Below are 21,125 nucleotides of genomic sequence, written 5' to 3'. Positions count from 1 at the left end.
ACTAGCAGTATTTTATTGACAGCAAAATGATTAGAATGAACAAAGGTATTAAATATTTCTGTTTATAGATCACTGACAGCTCTGTCTGTACAGTGGCACCAGAGAAACTATCCTAGCTGCAGGCATTTATTTAATGAGTGTCGTAAATCGTTGATGTTTTCCCAGATGATAAAAATGTGCATTATATTCAAAAGTAATCTGTGTTTGATATGCTGTATATAAGTAGCTCAATAAGTGCTTTAAGTGTTGGGCTGCTCAAACAGAGTGAACACTGAATGAACATTGCCTGCTTGAGTACGACAGGAGAATGAATGCCGTGTTCACATACAGTTTGTTATTCTTCAGATCCTCCTGGTGTGGGTTCAAGTCTTCCCTTTCAACAGGGGAGGAACTTAATCTGGCTAGTTCTATGATTGTATGATCTATCTCACACATGGGTTAAGGCTGTAATGTAAAGTTCAAGGGAATAAATGCAAAAAGGGGGAAAAAACACTACACCACTATCATGTATTTAACCACAGAGCTCAAATTTGTAAAATGTACATTGTAAGTTTTCCAGTTGTTGCTGATTCTCAGAAATATTTTTTATGCACTAAATGGTCTTTGCAATTCATGAAACACATCACAAGTGTATGGCTGGGCAGAGATACTCACCCCGAACATTTGCCGGAGATCCGGGTCACGGAATCGGAATGGAATGTTGGAGACGTGTAACCGCTTGGGCTGCTGCTTCTCCGAAGAGTCTGATGGCTGGAGCTGGAGCTGCTGGGAGCCCTCTGTCTGCGCCACCTCATCTGCCTGCTGGAGACAAACACAACAATCTTAATTATATACACCTGAGATTAAAAAAAAAAGTGCTGAGACAAGTGGCCTTTGGTTTCTTTTATTCCAGGCCAAGTGAAGGAGGTAAGAGGAGAAGATAAGAATTTACCCGAGGAGTGACAGAGATCAAGGAGCACCAGTGGCGCATTACAAATTCCCTCTTCCTGGCCAACATTTGTATGTGGCACTGAAGATTAAAGAAGCTGTCACGAAATGTGGATACAGATTTAAAAGAAAATACCTCTGACATGTTGAGACCAGAGGATTCATTTACTGAGCGGCAGCCTATGAAGACCTGAGGGGACAAGAAAGCAAAGGGGGGTGCTGGCGGGAGCCATCAGGCTCAAAGTTGGTATGCTCATCTGTCTATCATAGAGAGAAAAAAAAAAGCCAGCATAGTGCTCTAGGATGGACGGCTGAGTGTGACACACATTCATCTAAGTTCTCACCTACCTGGCTCCAGCACTCCATCCCTGTCCCCTCCCTCCCTCCCTCCCTCCCTCCCTCCCTCCCTCTCTCTCTCCCTCCCTCTAGGTAGATATCGAACAAATGTCACAGTATGTATCACAGCATGTATGCATGTATAAATGTGTCATCTGGGGCTTTTGTTGTCTGATGTGACATTATTCCACTGGATTCTGTTTGTGCTGCACTTTTATAGATAGAGTCATTTGGTACATGGTAATGTATGGCCTGAAGACCCAGAGCGAGCCTGAGGCAACAGTGACTACAACGAACAAGGCAAAAAAAAAAACCACCACAGACTTTAAAGAGTGCTGTTTTGATTTCAAATTAAACAAAGGTAAAACATTATCTTAGCCAACACATTTGAGACGCAGTCATAACTGTCACAGAGCAAATTGATGAGCAAGCTACAGTAAGCGCAATTTAACATCTGACAGATGAAAGCAGCATATGAAGGCACTGATCTTCTGAATGGTCATTAATTTCAGACTTATCTTGTTTTGGGCCTGTTGTGTGCAGACATGCTCAGTGGAGGAAAAAGCATGTTGAGCAGAGAAGACAAGCAGCATCCCTTCATGTGCATAATGAATTAGAATAACATGGGTAGAGCAGATGAAAAGATGATGTCAGCTAAACATCCCCAGGATTAGCAAGATCAATGAGAGAGAAGTGCTGAAGGCAGCTACATTTGGCCTGGCCGTGGTCGGCAAGATGCATAGTTCTTCAGACAGAGAGAGGGAAATGGGTAGGGTCAGGAGTGAGGGGTGGGGGGAGTGAGGGAAAGGGTAATGTTATAATAAAACATTCAGAAGGAAATATAGAGACAGAAAGAAAAATCCAGAGGGAAATACAATAGTATGAAATATTTATATAAAGTAAAAGATTAGCATATATTCGCTGTGTATACGCAGACACAGAGAGCAGGAACAAACAGAACTTGTGTGCATGTGTGGCAGCAACTATCATATTATATACAGAACTGCAGGGTCAGTTGAAGTATGTTGAGATGCCACAGGGACTCAACACAAGCACCTGACATCTAAAGCAGAGATCAGTCAGCAGCTTCAGTACTGCATGAACTAAGGGCCACAGTCGGGAGTCAGACCCTATGCGTAGCACACAGAGAGGCCTCATACTGTGATTTTGACAGGCAGTGCAAAGATGAACTTATCTTTGATAGAAAAAACCAAAAAAACCCAACAACAATGGCAGTGGGTAATACCTTGTTGATGTTCTGATGTTATCTAATTTCAGATGTTTAGACGAATTTAAATATATACATCTGATTTGCCTTTATTTACAGTTGCATTTACATTTACAGCATTTGTCAGACACATTAAACAAAATGATTTGTGGTAAACATATACTCATGCTGTTGAAGCAGATTTCCACAAATCCGATTTGTCAGAGTCTGAAGAAGCCGACTGCCAAAAACAGGAGTGGTTGCTGATACACAAGTGGAAAAAATGACTATTTTGTTTCTTTCTTTTCCATTTAAAAATCAAATGCATGAATGTATTCGTTAAGTGCTTTTTGATAAGGTTCTTCAGTCTGCATTTCAGTGTACACACACACACACACACACACACACACACACACACACACACACACACACACACACACACACACCACCCGCTGGCCTTGAACACAAAGGCAGACAAGGATGTATGTGAGTCACAAGCTACATAATGAAGATGTAATGAAATATCCATCACGACATTTTTTTCCCCTCTATGATTTGGATTAAAAAAATAGCAAAGAGGGGTAAATGCAATGAAGACAGCTAATAACATAATGCTAACTGAAATATAAAAGACTTTGAGCTGCAAGGCATTCCTTTCTTTCACTCCTGACCAAGAGAAAAGGTGAAAATGACAGAGTACAATAATAGCTGAAATGAAATTTTAAAGCTGAACTTGCAAAAAGAAATTATTATTACAGCTGAGACACTGTGCGTCTTTATTGCAGGATCTGTACCTCTCACGTTTAGTTTTTTTATTTATTAGGATTTTTCTCTTTGTTCAAAATCAATCGTTTTCCTCATTAAAGATATCATTAACACAGTGGAACATTAAAATAAAATTTTTAAACAGCACTGTTAAAAATGTTTATATACACTCTTAGTATATTTACAACCCTTAATGGTTTTTCGGTTATCTCTCTGCGGGAACGCTTAAATGTTCTGTGTACAACCCTACAACACTTTGTTATCTTAACAGAAAAGGTTTCATGTAGAATCCTTATTAGGAAGCTAAAAAGCCTACATTATCCAATAAACCCTAAAGAACCCTTGAACTTCTCACCCCCGCAAAAGAGTGTATAATATGAGTTTGAAGTTGCTTCAGCCTGCATTAATGTGAAAAGGTGGATTACAATACTACAACAATCACTCATAGAGATTGCAGCTTTATCATCGATTTAAGCATTAGCCATAACAAGGATCTCAGATGCAGCACAAAAGGAATTTTCTTGCCTTTGGGGTTGAGAAGGGGATGGTAAATGCACTCTGCTTTGATAGCAGAAGGAAACGCTTTCTAAAATCTCCTTCCAGTTCATTCACCACCATTCACAGTCCTGCACCGAGGTCTCCATGGTCAGAAAGCTGCTACCCTGTCTGACCTTCCTGGTGCTTTCTCTTTCCCTGTCTCTCTGGAATAAGCCTGGGCTGGACTCCAACTCGAGACTCCAGCATGGCTGATTGAGGTTCTGCAGGTTAAACACATCACATACTCAGTGGAGAATCACGCAGCCTTGTCCAGACAGTGACTGCTGCTCCACTGCACTCACAGCAGCTCAGGCTCACCTGGAAATACATGTACGGTATATAACACTCTCAAGTGGTGTCAAATTCATGGTAATGCTCAAAAGCATGCCATGTTGGGATGTTAAAAATGAACATTCATAATCTTTACACTTAAGCAGAGGTGGACAGAAACGAAGTACATTTACTTGAGTATGCTTTTTGAGTATCTGTACTTTACTTGAGTATTATTTATTTTAGGACTTTAACTTCACTACATTTGAAAGACAAATATCGTACTTTTCACTCCACTACATTTCTATCAAGGTTCTCGTTACTTGTTACGATGAAGCAGCTTCGAAAGTGGTATTTTTTTTCTTTTCTTTTCTAAAACGTGATTGGCTTTCTCAGTGTCACCTGCGGAACCCCCCCCAAACTATCAGTTAATCACTAGGGTCACATCACGTCCATAAACTCTATAAAATCAAGTTCAGTGATTTCTCAGCAGTGTTATTTGAACATGATCAGTTGATGGCAGAATGAAAGAAGGCAGTTCTTCTGGGGAATGCACACACTCATGGCTATACCTAGAACCCATGTTTCAGTTTTCTGAAAGGATTAAAGATTCGTTTTGTTTTAATTGTTTGCTTTGGTTGCCTAAAATGAACCATATCACGGCCTATGAAAACTCGCCATCCAACCTGCAGAAGGATATTGAGGTATGTAAACGTTTATTCCAAGAGAAAGCTTATAATGAAGTTGTCTGCGCTTTAGAGCTAGCGGTAACATTGTGATAGCGATGCAGTCTGGTTAGTCAAATGACTTTCTATGGATTTGCCCGTCAAGTTGCCGTAGCCTTGTCCACAGCTAACGATAACACATAGCTAGTTAACTTGGACACTGTTAGATAGCATGTAAAAATGGAGTTATGCTAACATGAATAACGTTACCTTATCTGAAGTCCTTTCAGAAACATGTTTCAGCATAATCTTGCCAAATAAACAGAATGTAGAAATCTGTGTTTATCGGTGATTAAAGGTGTTTATTCTACAGATTCTACAAACTAGTCAGTAAATCCAGTAGGTTGCTTCAGAGGCATTAGATTTTGTAAGGGTTGTGTCAATAATACAACAATGCATTGACAGAAAATGTACTTTTAATACTTAAGTATTTTTAAAAGCAAGTACTTCAGTACTTTAACTTGAGTAAAAATTTGACTGGACAACTTTCACTTGTATTGGAGTAATATGTGACCAGTGGGATCTGTACTTTGACTTAACTAATGAAGTTGGGTACTTTGTCCACCTCTGCACTTAAACAATGCAGACAGCAAACATTCAAAAGTTCATGTAGGGCGGTTTACTTTTCCTGTAGTCTGAAAATGTCAGCTTGTTTCAGTAAATCATAATGCAGTTCAGTGTATATTCAACACTAATGGTATTCGCATTTAGTGGAAAGTTTTTGGAGCGGTGAAAGGATTAATATGTTTTTCTGGTCAATGGTAAAAAGGTTGCTCTAAGAAATTTGATTAAAGGGGTACAAAACATAATATATACGGTTGCTGATGTGACAAAGTAACGTATTCTTAAGTATTCTATCAAATTTATGTACTAGAAAACAACGAAATATCTTGGTAATTGTAAATATAATACTTTATATGCTAAACCGCACAAGAGTCGCCATTTTTAAAAGACCGTGACGTCAGCACTACCCACTGCACTAGCGGAACTCTCCGAAATAGAGGAGATAAGCGTGTAATCATGGCGTCGGGCGCATCAAGTGAAAGCGACAGCTCTGTCGAATCATACGAAGAGATCCTGCAAGACACACTGCAAGCAGGCTATGGTTTAGAAGGGTACCGGTTTGAACCTAGGAGAGGTACTGTCGACTCCGGTGATGAAATAAGAGAAGAAAGCTCGGATGACGGTGAGGATGAGACTGATGCCGACCATGGGCATGGCGAGCGTGGGGCAGAGCGTCTGCGTGCAGGTGACACGGCGTGGTGCTCGTGCGGAAAATGTAACGTGGAGTTGCTCACGAGTCCAGCAGAATTTATTTGCTGCAATGAGATAGGCGCCACCCGTGGACTTGCGAAATCGTCGCAAGAGGCAGAAACAGGTATTTCACACGTGCTATTCCCAACCTCAATGAGCCAACACAACTGGGCACATACATACGTCATGAGTGTTACGCAGAGAAAATGAACGTGCATTCTGATTGGTTAAAATTAATATTATGGCGGGCTGTTCAAACTGCGGAAATAGTTTGCTTGAGCTACTCTCAAAACACTATAACTTTCCAACCTTAGAACAAAAAACTTTTGTAAGTCTTGAATAAGGTTTGTTAATGTGTGTTTTATTGTTATATTTACTCTATATATTGCCCTCTGTTCCCCTTTAAACTACAGTTCAATTGGGATTTTATGTTCATAACACTTTTTTTTACAATACAGATTTACAGAAGGTGAAATTGATTGATTGATTGATTGATTGATTGATTGATTGATTGATTGATTGATTGATTGGTGAGTCTGTGTTCTGAGATCTTCTTTACAACTGGTCGTTTCCTGAATCTTGTATCTTGATTGGACAAAAAAATTGCTGTCACAAATAAAGGGTTTTTCCTAGTGTTTACACATTTAGAAGCTGTAGGCCTCCATAGTTTTTAAATCAGTTACATCATGTGAGCACAGCTTTTGTGGATGTTATCAAATTTATTAAACCTTCAGTGAATTATGGCCGGGTGGCATGGTGGTGTAGTGGTTAGCACTGTCGCCTCACAGGAAGAAGGTTCTGGATTTGAGGCCAGTGGCTGACAGGCCTTTCTGTGTGGAGTTTGCATGTTCTCCTCATGTCTGTGTGAGTTTCCTCCGGGTGCTCCGGTTTCCCCCACAGTCCAAAGACATGCAGGTTAGATTAGATTAGATTAGATAAAACTTTATTGATCCCTTTGGGAGGGTTCCCTCAGGCAAATTAAGATTCCAGCAGCATCATTACAGATAAACAGAGAAAAGAAATAGAGAACTTCTCGATAAATTAAAATAAATTAAGCATTTACATATACAAATATAAAAGCAGGAAAGATTGGTGGCTCTAAATTGACTGTAGGTGTGAACGTGAGTGTGAATCGTTGTTTGTCTCTACATGTCAGCCCTGTGATGACCTGGCGACTTGTCCAGGGTGTACCCCGCCTCTCGCCCATAATCAGCTGGGATAGGCTCCAGCTTGCCAACAACCCTGCACAGGATAAGCGGTTACAGATAATTATTAAAGGATAAATTATGGCCATAATATACAGTATTCTGAGGGGTTGACTGTACTTACATTTCTAAACCATCTGGCAAAGATGTGTGTCAGACAGCTCAGGTGGTTTGAATGATATTTAAATAATGTTCGATGGCATTGAGTGGTACTGTATATCAGATATATTCCATTCAGCGAGCATGATATTGAATGATTCCAAGATAAGTTCAATATCATGCTAGCTGAATGGAATACATTTAATATACCATGGAAAAAGCCATTATTATTATTATTATTATTATTATTATTATACATACACACTCTTTTTTTCCAGTTTTTCAATGTCCGTTGGTATGTTTTTCTCTTGTAAATATGCATGAAGAATATCTAATGAAGTTTTGGTAGCCTTTTGGGTGTTCAACGTGTCTTTCTCTTTCCCGGTGAATAAAGAAATGCTTCTGCGCATGCGCAGCAGGAAGCGTTCTCATTGAATATATTATAAGATAGGAAAAATATAAAATAAGAAATGAAAGTGAAAGTAAGGTTGTTTTCATAATGTGTTATAAAGATACAAACATTTTAGATATAAAGAAAGAAAGAGAAACGTATCCAGATCTGATTTGGGGTTAAATAGTTGAAAGATCACATTGAGAAGATTCATGTAGTTCTGTTCTGTTGTTTTGTTGGTCAAGAAGGTGGTCAGTTTGATTCACCTGTGTTGTTTGGGATGAGGGTGGAAGCAGAATGGGGGTGAAGACATCACAAGTCAGCAATTAAGATAGCAAGGGAAGAGCGCTCGTATTGTTATCTGAGTACATAATCAGTAACTAGAAGGAACCCTAGTTAAAAACGTTACTACACATTTACTCATGAACTTTGCTTATTGGGGTGAATGTCAGTGTGTGGTTGTTTGTGTAACAGTAAGCTGAAGTGAACTGCAGGCCAGAGGAGAGCACGCCTGACTGAGAAGGACTGAGTGCACTTTCTGATGAAGAGTTCATCACTACTGTTGCAAGGTTTTCTTCTTTGAAGTCCACCGAGGATTCTCCAGCTAAACTTGAGTTTGACTGGCTGGGCTTCGGTTATGTGGAGCAGAGGATTTCTCCAGCTGAACTGTGAAACTGCTGTGCCTTTTCTTTGTGATAGGAGAGGATTTCTGTTGGCCGCACCCCACCTGAGCATCATCCAGGCCTGCAACTTTTTTTTCCCTGTTCCTCTACTTTATCGAGCTATTAAGTATGATGGAAATAGTGTGAACAGATACTGTGAATAGAATTTATGTTTTTGGGCATTTAAGGACATTTAAGGATTGAGAGCTACCTTAGAGTATTTTGTAACATATTTTTGTGAAAAGCCCATTGAGAGGTACATTTGTTTGATGAAGTAATTTCTTTGATAATTGGTGTAAATAATTGGTTTATTGAAAGAGGTATCCATCCATCTATTATCTGTAGCTGCGTATATTCTACAGGGTCACAGCCAAGCTGGAGCCTATCCCAACTGACTTTAGGCGAGAGGCGGGGTACACCCTGGACAAGTCGCCAGGTCATCGCAGGGCTGACACATAGAGACAAACAACCATTCACACTCACATTCACACCTACAATCATTTTAGAGCCACCAATTAGCCTAACCTGCATGTCTTTGGACTGTGGGGGAAACCGGAGAACCTGGAGGAAACCCATGCAGACACAAGGAGAACATGCAAACTCCACACAGAAAGGTCCCCGTCAGCCACTGGGCTCAAACCCAGAACCTTCTTGCTGTGAGGCAACAGTGTTAACCACTACACTGCCGTGCCACCCCTGAAAGGGGTACCGTTTATTTATTTTAAGGAGGTCTAATCTGTGGTATTTGGGAATTTTTTTTTGTGCTTAACTTCAATCTTAAAGGACAAATATTTGTCTCATCTCATTATCTCTAGCCGCTTTATCATTCTACAGGGTCGCAGGCAAGCTGGAGCCTATCCCAGCTGACTACGGGCGAAAGGCGGGGTACACCCTGGACAAGTCGCCAGGTCATCACAGGGCTGACACATAGACACAGACAACCATTCGCACTCACATCCACACCTACGGTCAATTTAGAGTCACCAGTTAACCTAACCTGCATGTCTTTGGACTGTGGGGGAAACCGGAGCACCCGGAGGAAACCCACGCGGACACGGGGAGAACATGCAAACTCCACACAGAAAGGCCCTTGCCGGCTACGGGGCTCGAACCCAGATCTTCTTGCTGTGAGGCGACAGCGCTAACCACTACACCACCGTGCCGCCCCACAAATATTTGTATTGTAGCAAAATTTTAAGTAAACTGTTATTTGATTTCTTTTACAAAGTTGTCTGGGGGCGGCACGGTTGTGTAGTGGTTAGCGCTGTTGCCTCACAGCAAGAATGTCCGGGTTCGAGCCCCGTGGCCGGCGAGGGCCTTTCTGTGTGGAGTTTGCATGTTCTCCCCGTGTCCGCGTGGGTTTCCTCTGGGTGCTCCGGTTTCCTCCACAGTCCAAAGACATGCAGGTTAGGTTAACTGGTGACTCCAAACTGACCGTAGGTGTGAGTGTGAATGGTTGTCTGTGTCTATGTGTCAGCCCTGTGATGACCTGGCGACTTGTCCAGGGTGTACCCTGCCTTTCGCCCGTAGTCAGCTGGGATAGGCTCCAGCTTGCCTGCGACCCTGTAGAAGGATAAAGTGGCTAGAGATAATGAGATGAGATGAGTATTAGCGCACTCAAAGCAGGTAAACCTTCATGGTAGCTACCTTAACACATAATGAACCCAAAATCACCCCATCAGTCTAGTCATAGTCAGCTTGCAGCATCTTAGGCCCTGGTCACACTACAGCTCGTGATGGGTTTGCGAATACTCGGCGATGAAAATTTGGTAGCATTGCCACCAATTATTCAATACACAGTGATTGTTCTTTGAGCTTCATGAGTTGTTTTTTGCTGTGTCTCCGCCTCATGAGTGGCCAAAACGTTGTGAAAAAATTCATTCATTGAAATTTGGTGGCGATGTTTTTGTCGGCAAACTAAGCAGTGAATACTTGCAGATGGGTTTGGGAATATTTCATGAAGCTTGGGGAACCTTCTTTGAGCCTCTTGAGATTTATTTGTCTCGAATCCATGTCCCAGATGCTCACGGGAGCCTCATCAACACAGCGGCTCAGCAGAGCCTAACCTTCACAGAGACTTAAAAAGTGCATTTACATTTGGGAATCCTTCAGAGCATGTGGTGCGCGCGCTTGGGACACAGTCATGATGGGAAACACCTGATGCTGATTTGAGCACAATCAGCATGCGCATATCATGACACTTTTTTTATACAGAGACTTTGCAAGTATTCTGTCAGGTATGTGGTGGTAGACATATCTAAATGCAGGAAGAGTGTTTATTAGCAGGTGTGATATTTCCAAAAACAAAACACAAACGAAATTGAAAGCAGAGTCATAAACATGGCTATAAACAAACATGACAATGGTCATGATAATACCTCGCAAAGCTTCTATGTCCTTATATGTGTGTGCTGATTGCATTCAAATCATCATCAGGTGTTTCCCATAACGACTGGGTCCTGTGAGCGAGCATGGCCTCTCAAGCGTGCGAAGGCATGACAGTCAAGTGTTTGTTTGCTCTGTGACCACAACTTTTAGGTCGCTTGTATATTGCCATCCATTGTCAACAAAACCCATCGCAAAGCATCGCGAGCTGTAGTGTGACCGTAGGTTTAGATGTAGAGTGGTGGGGTGCTACAATGGGTTTATGTTCTCAAACCAAACATGGCCCTAGTCTTTGCTGACTATCTATTGCCGCTTTTCCACTACAAACGCGGCTGAGTCGGGCTGAGCCGTGCCGTGCTGAGTCGAGCTGAGTGAGGCTATTGGAGTTGCATTTCGACTACAACCGCGCTGAACCGTGCTGGCTGGAAGTGGGTGGACACATTGGGTGGAGTTAGCGAAAGTGGGTGGACGTCACGTGATGTCGTTAAGCAGCGCAAACAGTGACATCAGTGAGCTTTTAAGCGGTAGTCTCACGACCCGGATAGTAAACAATAAACATGGACATGGAGTCGTTAGTGTTGCTGGTCTTGGTTCTGTGGCTTGTTGTCACCGACAACGCCAACAGATACTGGCAAGAGCGTATAGATGAGGCGAGGCACATAAGGCTTCAGAAATTCTCGTAATTCTTAATTCTTCTTCTTCCGGGTTTACGGTGTTTACAGATCCCAGCGTGCTCGCGGGGCGTGTGTGGGCATGTGAGGACACTCCTCCTCACCAATCAGTGCACAGGGGAGTGTCTGCTCACGCCCCCAGCCTCACTCGGCTCGCTTTGGCTCGCTTCAGCCCCACTCCAAAACAGTGCAAGTTTTAGGGGCTAAGCAGGGCTGAAGCGAGCTGAGTCGTGCTGTTTTTTGGTAGTCGAAACGCGAGCCGTGTCGGGCTGAAGTGAGCTGAAGCAAGCTGAAGTGAGCTGAAAAGGGTAGTGGAAAAGGGCCATATAAGAAAAGCTATTGTTTACCACCAGTGTGGCATTATCCATCATTGATACTATGCATCGATACTGGGTCTGTTAAGATAAAGCACATAGAACAACTCTAACCCTCCAGCCTGTACCCCTGCCCCTTACACACAGGGTCTGTGGTCGATCTCCCAACTTCAGCTCCAGAGTGGAGACATAAGCATGGCTTGGCAGATCGATGGGCCAAAAGGAGGCGCAATTAGCCCTTAGTGCCCCTTCTCCCAGGGCCGCACCTTCACTTGGGCCCTCTTTCACCATTCATCATAAATGTTCCATCGGTCATTCACATGCTTTATCTGCAGCTGCTCCGGCAGGACTCGTGCTATCCATCATGTCTAACAGGTGAGTGGTGCACTATTGCAGGCTCTCCCATTACAGAGCAGCTGAGCATGGCCTCACAGAGCCTCCAATGCCTTTCTCAGCTCAGTGGAGCTCTGTGTGATGAAGCCTTTGATTTGTTCATATTATGGAAACATGCACCAAATGAGGTGTGAGGAAGTGTGTGAGTCCAAATGTGGATGCAATCGTTCTGTGACATCACCTCTTCTTATATTGCTGCAATAATTAAGACGCAAATTGCATTGTTGCAATGTCATTTCTTCCCCAATACTTGGTTATGCCTCTCTTCACCTTAATAACATCATGAATCCTGTCAGGTAAGGATGCCACCAGTGTCTTGAGTGTTCCTGTCTATTCTACCCCACTCTTCCACTGACTGGATGTGCAGTTCAGCCAGAGTTGGTGGATGACTATTTTGGAGTTTCACCTGCTGTTCTCAATAATCCAGAAATAAATACGTTTTTTATGGGCTTGAGCTCTGGTAATTTTTGCAGGACAAAATTTCTCAGTGTTCCATCATTCTTGTCGAAAAAGTCACACGCACAGATTTGGCTCAATACACCCTATAGTTGTCATCCTGAAATATCCTGAGAATGGGAGTATCAAGTTTGTGTGAAGCACACATATGAACCTCAGGCTTTGGCAAACAACTGATCAGGTTTTTATGCTTTAAAGCTATGCGGCCTTTTGATTTCATAAAATCGCTGAAATTTAGTTCCCTCTGAAATTTGTTCATTGTGATATCTGTTGATTTCTGTAATATCTCACAAAATATCAGGCCATTCTGTGGCTGGGAAGTTATTTAATTTGAGGGGATTCTCTAGCAAATAATGTGCATGAAATCGCTCACTTCGTGCAGTCAAACAGACAGAGGAAGTCCGTGTGCGCATGCACAGGTTTATGTTCTTCTTCTTTTGGGTTTTACGGCAGCTGGCATTTGCAAATGTTGCATTACTGCCATCTACAGGTTTACCTTGACCGTGCACTGACAGTTACTTCATTCTGTCGCTAAACAAACAGCTGATCACACCGAGGTGCTCGCTGACCACCGATATTTATTAGTTTGGCCCTGCGTTTCCTTTCCTTCGAAACATAACATCTTTTCTTCTCGCTTTCCGTTAATGTAGTCGGTCTTTCATGTTTCATTCACACACTCACATCCTCTATTTTTCTCTCCTGTTTCAAATTTGTATCTCATAATGCCTTTTGTGAATGGGGAAAGCCCACCACGTGATGCATGACGTAGTATCTTGAATAGGGTCATGGTGAAGCAGGAAAAAATAGCGGAGAATTTAAGGTCACGTGGCCCTAAATTCATTAATTGTTCTATTTTAAAAATGAATACAATTGGAAGTCTGTGATCCGAATTCAGTAGCTTTTGGTCCACTAAACAAAAATAATTGGGTGTCAGGGAAAATTCTTTTTATGACCTACACTTGAAAAATCTCAAAGGTAGTCTACCTTTAAGTTCTTATTCACCAAGGTGCATAATCTGATGATGCTGTGCATTAAGGTGCTGGAGTTAAACTTCTTTTTGTTTGTATTTCTTTCAGATAAGGAACTGGCTATTCAATTTACCTTGTATACACTCTTGAACCAGAGAACACACAAGTGCAGCCAACACGCTAAGTCACTGTGATGTAATCTTCTGTTGTTCATTCAGAACTATTCCCTACCTCATGAGGCATAAATGGAGTCAAGCTCTCCTCTGGAGGAGGTGACATTAAGTCAGGAGTGGGAGTAAAAAGGTAAGCACTCATGAATTCACATATCTATGATCTAATTAGCTCATTTCCACTGCTAAGCAGCCATCTATGGGGGGTTCATCTGTGTGATTTGCTTTTAATTTGTGTTAATTGAATGTTAATTATATTGCAACTAGAGTGTGCCGCATCTGTCTCATTCAGAGGCCCGGTTTCTGAGGGCGGCACTCCCTTCGGTCCACCGCCAAGGTGGAAAGTAATTAAAAATACTTCTTTTTTGTCGACGGCAACTTGGGCTGCTTGGTCTCGTACCAAAAGAGACAAGAAAATGCTGGTACAAAGGGTTTGGTGCCTTGCATACCTTTGAAGCTCTTTACTCTAATGTTTGGGGAGAAATTGCTCCACAGAAAGTAAGCACACACCAAACACACTGTAACCGAGGCTGCATCTTCCAGGCCTTACTGCACACAAAATCTATTACTGTTACCAATGAAATGGACATGAATCTTTTTCTTGAGCTAATGCTTTAAAGGAGATTCCACTCCGGAAATATGCCAAAATATGATAACTTTATGGTCTTTGAAAAAAAAATAAATAAAAAGCTCCCCAAATCAGCATTAAGTAGGTGCATTACCTCAGTAAAGGTTTATGATTTCCCATTACCCCGATTGAAGCCTGGAACGTAGTCTAACAAAATTTTATACACATGCTGCTGCCAGGGATTATAAGTGTGCTAAATGATTTATTGGGTGACAGGAATTGTCTGGTTTATTGGTCTACCTTCTTCTGTCCAACACATTATCTGCACGCTTTAAAACATTCTGTACATAGGAGGACTGACAAAGCTATTATTGACTGGCTGGTTTATGTGACCTTAGCTATTGACACCTGCTCAAGCATACTCTAAACCTGAGTAAACCCAGCCATATTAATGCAGTCACATACAGGGAGGATCCCAATAAACTTCTATTGCACACACACAAAGAGAGAGAGAGAGAGAGAGCGAGAGAGAGAGAGCAAATGACAGTAATTTCTCACTTTTCTTCATGCTTAAAGGAGAACTGAAGGTAAATTTTTTATTATCAAAATTCTATTTATCTCGTTTTATTAAATATAGGAATACATTTTTGATAGCTATTTTTTCACTGCTATAGCAAGTTTGAAATATGTTATACAATATATCAGTCCATATGTCAAAGCAATGGCTGTAAACGAGATTCGTTGAGACCTGTGCGAGACATCGTAGGACGGAAGTAAAACATACAGCGGAAATCAAAGTGACTAACATTTGCCAACATTGTCAAAAGACACACGTGCCCTCCTTCAAATGCTGATGTAATCAAGCTGGAAGTTTTGTTTGTTTTGATAGCAATCAGAAAAGTTTGAATAAAGTAGGCAGTAATCGTCCTTTAAACTCGTTTCTGTGCAATATTTTGTTTGGAAAACAGGTTTCAAAATGGCAACACTGACACCTGGCTGACACTTCACGTTTCGAAGTCTCGCACAAGTCTCGTGAAGATCACGCAGATAAGCGACGCCTGCCGTGGACCAAACGAACTAAATTCAACACGGCTAAAAACCAAATAGGCTGATAAGTATAATATTTAATTGCAATTAGTTGCCAATACAAGTCATGATATAAGGTTACTAAAACCAAAAACGTTATTGAATAACACGTTAATTAAGAAATAAAGCAAGTTTAAAAATGACTTCAGTTCTCCTTTAAGTTCTTATCCTGGCATTTATACCGGTTCTGGGGTGCTGGTTTTTATATATGTGAGGGACCAAATGTCCTCTTTACTTTTTTTCTCTCCCTAATTTAGTCATGGAAAATTCCCATCCACTAGACAGTTCTCCCCTATCACACAACTGCTACCAACCAGGGAGAGAGAAGGCTATCGCTGGCCTCCTCCGAGGTATGTAACACCAGCCAACTGCATCTTTTTGATCTTCTGCCTATGCAACATCTGGGGTGGCATAACACACATGGAGGAAAGCGCTGTCCGCCCACTTCTGTATGCAGGAGCTTACAGATGCCCATGATTGGCTAATGTTGCTGTAATTAACAGGGGTGAGAGAGTATGCGACCCCTCCCTCCCTGAGAGCACAGGCCAGTTTTGCTCTCCTGGTCTCCCGGCCACAGATGGCTGTGGCAACATCAGAATCTGAATTAACAATCACTGGCTGATAGGGCTAGTGCTTCCCTGTTGTGCCGCTTGGAAGCCTGAATAGTTGCCAGTTTTAACTGAAGTTAAGGTGAGGTTTAGATTGAGGTCTAGGCATAGCATTAATGCATAATAATTATGTCCCTGGCAGGTTCTCACAAGGATAATACGACAAATGTATGTTTTCTAACAGACCTGTGCTAAAGAGGCATTTTTCTTTTGTTAGCGTCTATGGAAGGTATCATCTCAGCACGTGAAAATGATCATACCCACCCAACCTTCTGTGAAGAGAGAAGAAGCCCTTTCCTTTTATCTCCTTCCCATTCTCCGTGTCATAAACGGAGTGTAAGCATGTGTATGGTGGGTGCAGGGCTTCGTCCCACTCCTCTTGTTCAGTGATTTCTCAAACGTACACATTCAGTGTTATCTGCAAATCACTTTCAAAGTGCTCCGCTCAGCACTTCCACCCTTCCCAATGCCACTACAACCACATAATTGAAACTATCTGATTGGAAAGCTGCCAAGCAGGTAGATTACATCCGATTAGGGTGAAACTGGTGCTTCACTTAACGGGATTAGACTGAGATGCTTTATTTCCCCCCTCCCCCACTACAACTTTTCATGTGACAATCTCTGAAGAATAGGCAGTCAAAACTCTTTTGTCACTAGTCTGTGTGTGTGTGTGTGTGTGTAAGGGATATTTAAGTTGATTAGCATGCAGTACTAATAGGATGTTTACTTCAGCTAAAGAAACATGAAGCTGTGGTTAACCATATCACACCAACGAGACAGAATTCCACAGATCACTTTAAATGTCACTGCTTGGGTTTGCAATGCTACATGATGCATTGCTCTTTTTATGACTTTGTATATAGAGACTGCATCTCAGTTTTACGGAGGTGATTATCGGAAATCGCGCGTGCTGATTGGTCGAGAGATTCAGACTATTTCTCGATAACCACCTCAAGCGACTCACCAAAATGGCGGTCAATCACTTCGTCACCGTAAGTGAGGAAGAATTACAAATTATGAAAGAGAATGCTGTTCCTAAAAGCACTAAAGATGTCACGAAGTTTGGTCTAAAACTATTTAAAGGTAAGGTGGAAATGTGATTTATTTTATCGGTTTCAAAACAAAGTATTTTATGTGACTCAACATACCAGTAGGTAAGTGACACAAGTCTGCGTGCATTACATTTGCATGCTGCTTTTGAAGATTCATCATCTCATCTCATTATCTCTAGCCGCTTTATCCTGTTTTACAGGGTCGCAGGCAAGCTGGAGCCTATCTCAGCTGACTACGGGCGAAAGGCGGGGTACACCCTGGACAAGTCGGCAGGTCATCACAGGGCTCATATTATTATTATTAGGGGCGGTACGGTGGTGTAGTGGTTAGCGCTGTCACCTCAAAGCAATAAGGTCTGGGTTCGAGCCCCGTGGCTGACGAGGGCCTTTCTGTGCGGAGTTTGCATGTTCTCCCCGTGTCCGCGTGGGTTTCCTCCAGGTGCTCCGGTTTCCCCCACAGTCCAAAGACATGCAGGTTAGGTTAACTGGTGGCTCTAAATTGACCGTAGGTGTGAATGTGAGTGTGAATGGTTGTCTGTGTCTATGTGTCAGCCCTGTGATGACCTGGCGACTTGTCCAGGGTGTACCCCGCCTTTCGCCCGTAGTCAGCTGGGATAGGCTCCAGCTTGCCTGTGACCCTGTAGAACAGGATAAAGCAGCTAGAGATAATGAGATGAGATTATTATTATTATTATTATTATTATTATCTGTGTATTTATACTAAAATAATTATCCACCCCAGGCTCAGTGAATATCTGTGATTATTATACATACAGGCCACTTTTTCCATGGAATAAAAACATGTATTCTATTCCCTTCTAGTGGGTTTATTGATGGCATGCAGCATTGTTATATATCACTTATCCTCCATGTATTACACCACTCTGCCCAATGAAGAATGAGCATGCAATATTGTCATAATATTGCACATTGTCAAGACAACATGACGTCACACGTCAAAGCTCCAATGACAAAATTTTTCTGTTGCGCATGCACATAATCATTTCTTTGTCAGCCAGGAGAGAGAGAAGATGGGGTTAATTCAGTGCTCAGTTTAAGCACGAAATAAATAAACTGAAAACTGAAACTAAAGACGCGCTGAACACCCAAAAGGGTATTAAAACTTCATCATATATTCTTCATGCATATTTACAAGAGAAAAACATACCAACGGACATTGAAAAACTGGAAAAGAGACATGTCAGAGATGTAAAACTTCAGCGCTTGCGAGTGACTCTGACAGTTTGGACACAAACATGGCCACAAGGTTTGTTTCATTAAAAGTGGAAGATTTAAAGAGACAGATGCGCTGAACACCCGAAAGGCTACCAAAACTTCACTGGATATTCTTCACACATAGTTACAAGAGAAAAACAGACCAACAGACATCGAAAAACTGGAAAAGAGAGCAATGGAGGAAATATTGTCAAAGTTCTACTTGGAGGTGAGGAAAAGTGACGGAGACTTTTACAAGAGGACTTCACTCGTGGACTTCACTCAGCAAAGCCCTTTTATTTTGAACAACTGCAATGTAACAATTAACTACGACCAAAAGTAACTTTGAACTTGAACTGTCAACCTGTATATAGCTTGTATATAAGTTGGGTTGTTGTTCAGGCTTTTTGGACTTGCATCATTTTTATTGTTAGAACTTTGACTTTGTACATTGGATTGACAGAATGTTGAATTACATTCAATTAGAATCAGCATTCAATATTAGTAAGTTACCCCCTGTTCTTAACTTTTTGTAAAATCTGTAATTGTTCCATTGAATGTGTATGTATAATAATAATGATTTTTTTTTCATGGTATATGAGATATATTCCATTCAGCTAGCATGATATTGAACTCATCTTCAATTCATTCAATATCATGCTAGCTGAATGGAATATATCTGATATACCACTAAAAACCAGCCAATATTATTTAAATAATTACCTTGACTGTGTCTCAGTTATTATTCACCGATATTCACCTCACCTTCAGCAAATAATTGTTAAATAAGTGACGTTTAAAAAAAAAAGTCTTGTTTAAATCTTTTGCCTTTGGTAGGTTGCTCCACCAAAATAATGACACATGATGAACAGTGGATGACCGCGAGCTGGTCTAGTGGTTAGCATGTCCGCCTCATGACTGGGAGGTCATGAGTTCTATTCATGGTCGGGTTTTATTAAAGACCATCATAAAAATGGTACCTACTGCCATCTGGCAAGGCATGCTGCAATACAGATGTGCATAGGGAGTCAAACTCTCGCAGTAACCAGAGGACTAGCCCCTACTGTAACCCTAGCTATATAATAGGTGAGAGGCCGAGGGCTACTGAAACGGAGATCAGTGGCGCACCTGTGCGCCTCAAGATCTGGGTAGTACTGGGACAGGAGAGTGCCTGGGAAGACCAGATCCTGGCACAGGAGGGACTTTGACTTGATAAACAGTGGATAGCAAAAGAAATAACTCAGGTTAACTTAAATACATTTTTAAAAATTCTAAACCAAAGTTTAAGTTAATGAGAGACTGTTGATAGAGACTGTGTTTGCATGTTTGAAGTATAGCACTCTTTCTGAGATCAGGATCCAAGTTTTAAGCTGACCTCTCTCTAAAGTAGACAGAACTAATAGACATTGAAAGCTTATCCTGAAAAATATTCCTCTCATCTTCTCTCTGATGTGTCTTCTCCAATCTGATCTGATCTGATCTAATTTAAGAATATCTGCATGTATTTCCAGACCATAGCTCCATATACTGGATTGAGATACTCTCCATCCACATGGAATTAGAGAGAATTAAAATGCCTTTTAATCCCCAGCATTAATGTGAAAAAATACACTTTCCCGAGTCCAAGTCTTACATCTTTCTTTTTTCCACACTACACTCATCTCTAAGGCTTTCATGTTAGGATGTCTGAACTTTCTGAGGTCCCTCAGAAATGTACAAAGTCGAAGTTTATAGAGGATAAATTGAAACTTCCCCAAACAGGCCTTTATTAAATCTAATAACCTGCAGGGAATTGCAACTCAGCAGGCCTAATTCAGATTCTTTTCAGTCAGAATAATAGAATAATATTTGTTACAGTGGTTGTAAGTGCTGATTTGGCTATTGCTGGTGTGTGTGTGTGTGTGTGTGTGTGTGTGTGTGTGTGTAACCAGAGGTCTATGGGAAGTAAAATGGGAAGAGCAGAAAAATATTTCCAGGCAATAGTACAGGAATGACAGCATACACCACTACCAAAGGAATCAGGGTTCAGAGCGACATATGGATATGCAAGTGTGCGTGCACACACACACACACACACACAGTACTGAATGTCATTTATTCCATCATAAGCCTGCTATATATATTGGGACTGTTATAGTAAGTGGTCCACTGAAATTTTCATAGAGTGGTAAATGGTTCCAAGGGGTTTGATGGTTGGAGCAGTGGACTTCACGGTCATGACACAATAGATCAAACAGACAGTTAGGACTCTGTTGTCTGCTCCTGGGAGAGCATAAAAAAAAACCCCTCTTCATATTCTCTTAAGTCTTCATCTCGCCCATTTTCTCCTTTCATTTTTGCCCTTTAAATGTGGTTTAATACACAGAGACACTACAGTCATCATTCACACTAATCTGTAATCATCCTATAATCACTCAGACCGCTGAGAGCACTACAGCACTTCTGTCATCTCATTTTGGCAATAGAAGGAAAATAAGGCTCATGTCTCTGGTGATAAAAACTATTTACACGGGTCCTTTTAGACACCTTACATAGAGGTTGTATCTGATAAGATTTTAACTACATGCATCTTCATTTGTAGTCCCCAGTTAGCCACACTGAATTCAACTCAAAACACAAGATGGTTTCTGAGTGGTGCAACAGTAAAATGTACGCTTTATCACTGGAAGACTGTGAGTTCAAATCCCAACAACGTGACAGCCATCAGTAGCTGGGAACCAAGAGATTAAAACAGACCGTGTTCTTTAGGTGGGAGGGATGGCATGCTGTCTCTCTCCCCTGTCAATTACAGCAATCAGGAATTATGTATGTAGAAGAGGGTAGTTAGCATTTTCCTTTAAAGGAGAACTCAAGGCAAA

General features: G+C 41.5%; 1 protein-coding gene across 1 annotated transcript in view; it reads right to left on the bottom strand.

Moving 5' to 3' along the window:
• rbfox3a (RNA binding fox-1 homolog 3a) overlaps positions 1–21,125 on the bottom strand; it is a 162,927-nt gene that overhangs the window by 42,446 nt on the left and 99,356 nt on the right. Inside the window, exon 3 of the mRNA XM_060939027.1 lies at positions 655–801. Within this exon, the coding sequence (XP_060795010.1) occupies positions 655–801 (147 nt within the window). The remainder of the gene's footprint in view (positions 1–654; positions 802–21,125) is intronic.

This window comes from Neoarius graeffei, chromosome 14 (assembly GCF_027579695.1).
Source record: "Neoarius graeffei isolate fNeoGra1 chromosome 14, fNeoGra1.pri, whole genome shotgun sequence".
NCBI classification, from domain to species: Eukaryota; Metazoa; Chordata; class Actinopteri; order Siluriformes; family Ariidae; genus Neoarius; species Neoarius graeffei.
This window is presented reverse-complemented; position numbering and strand designations above follow the sequence as displayed.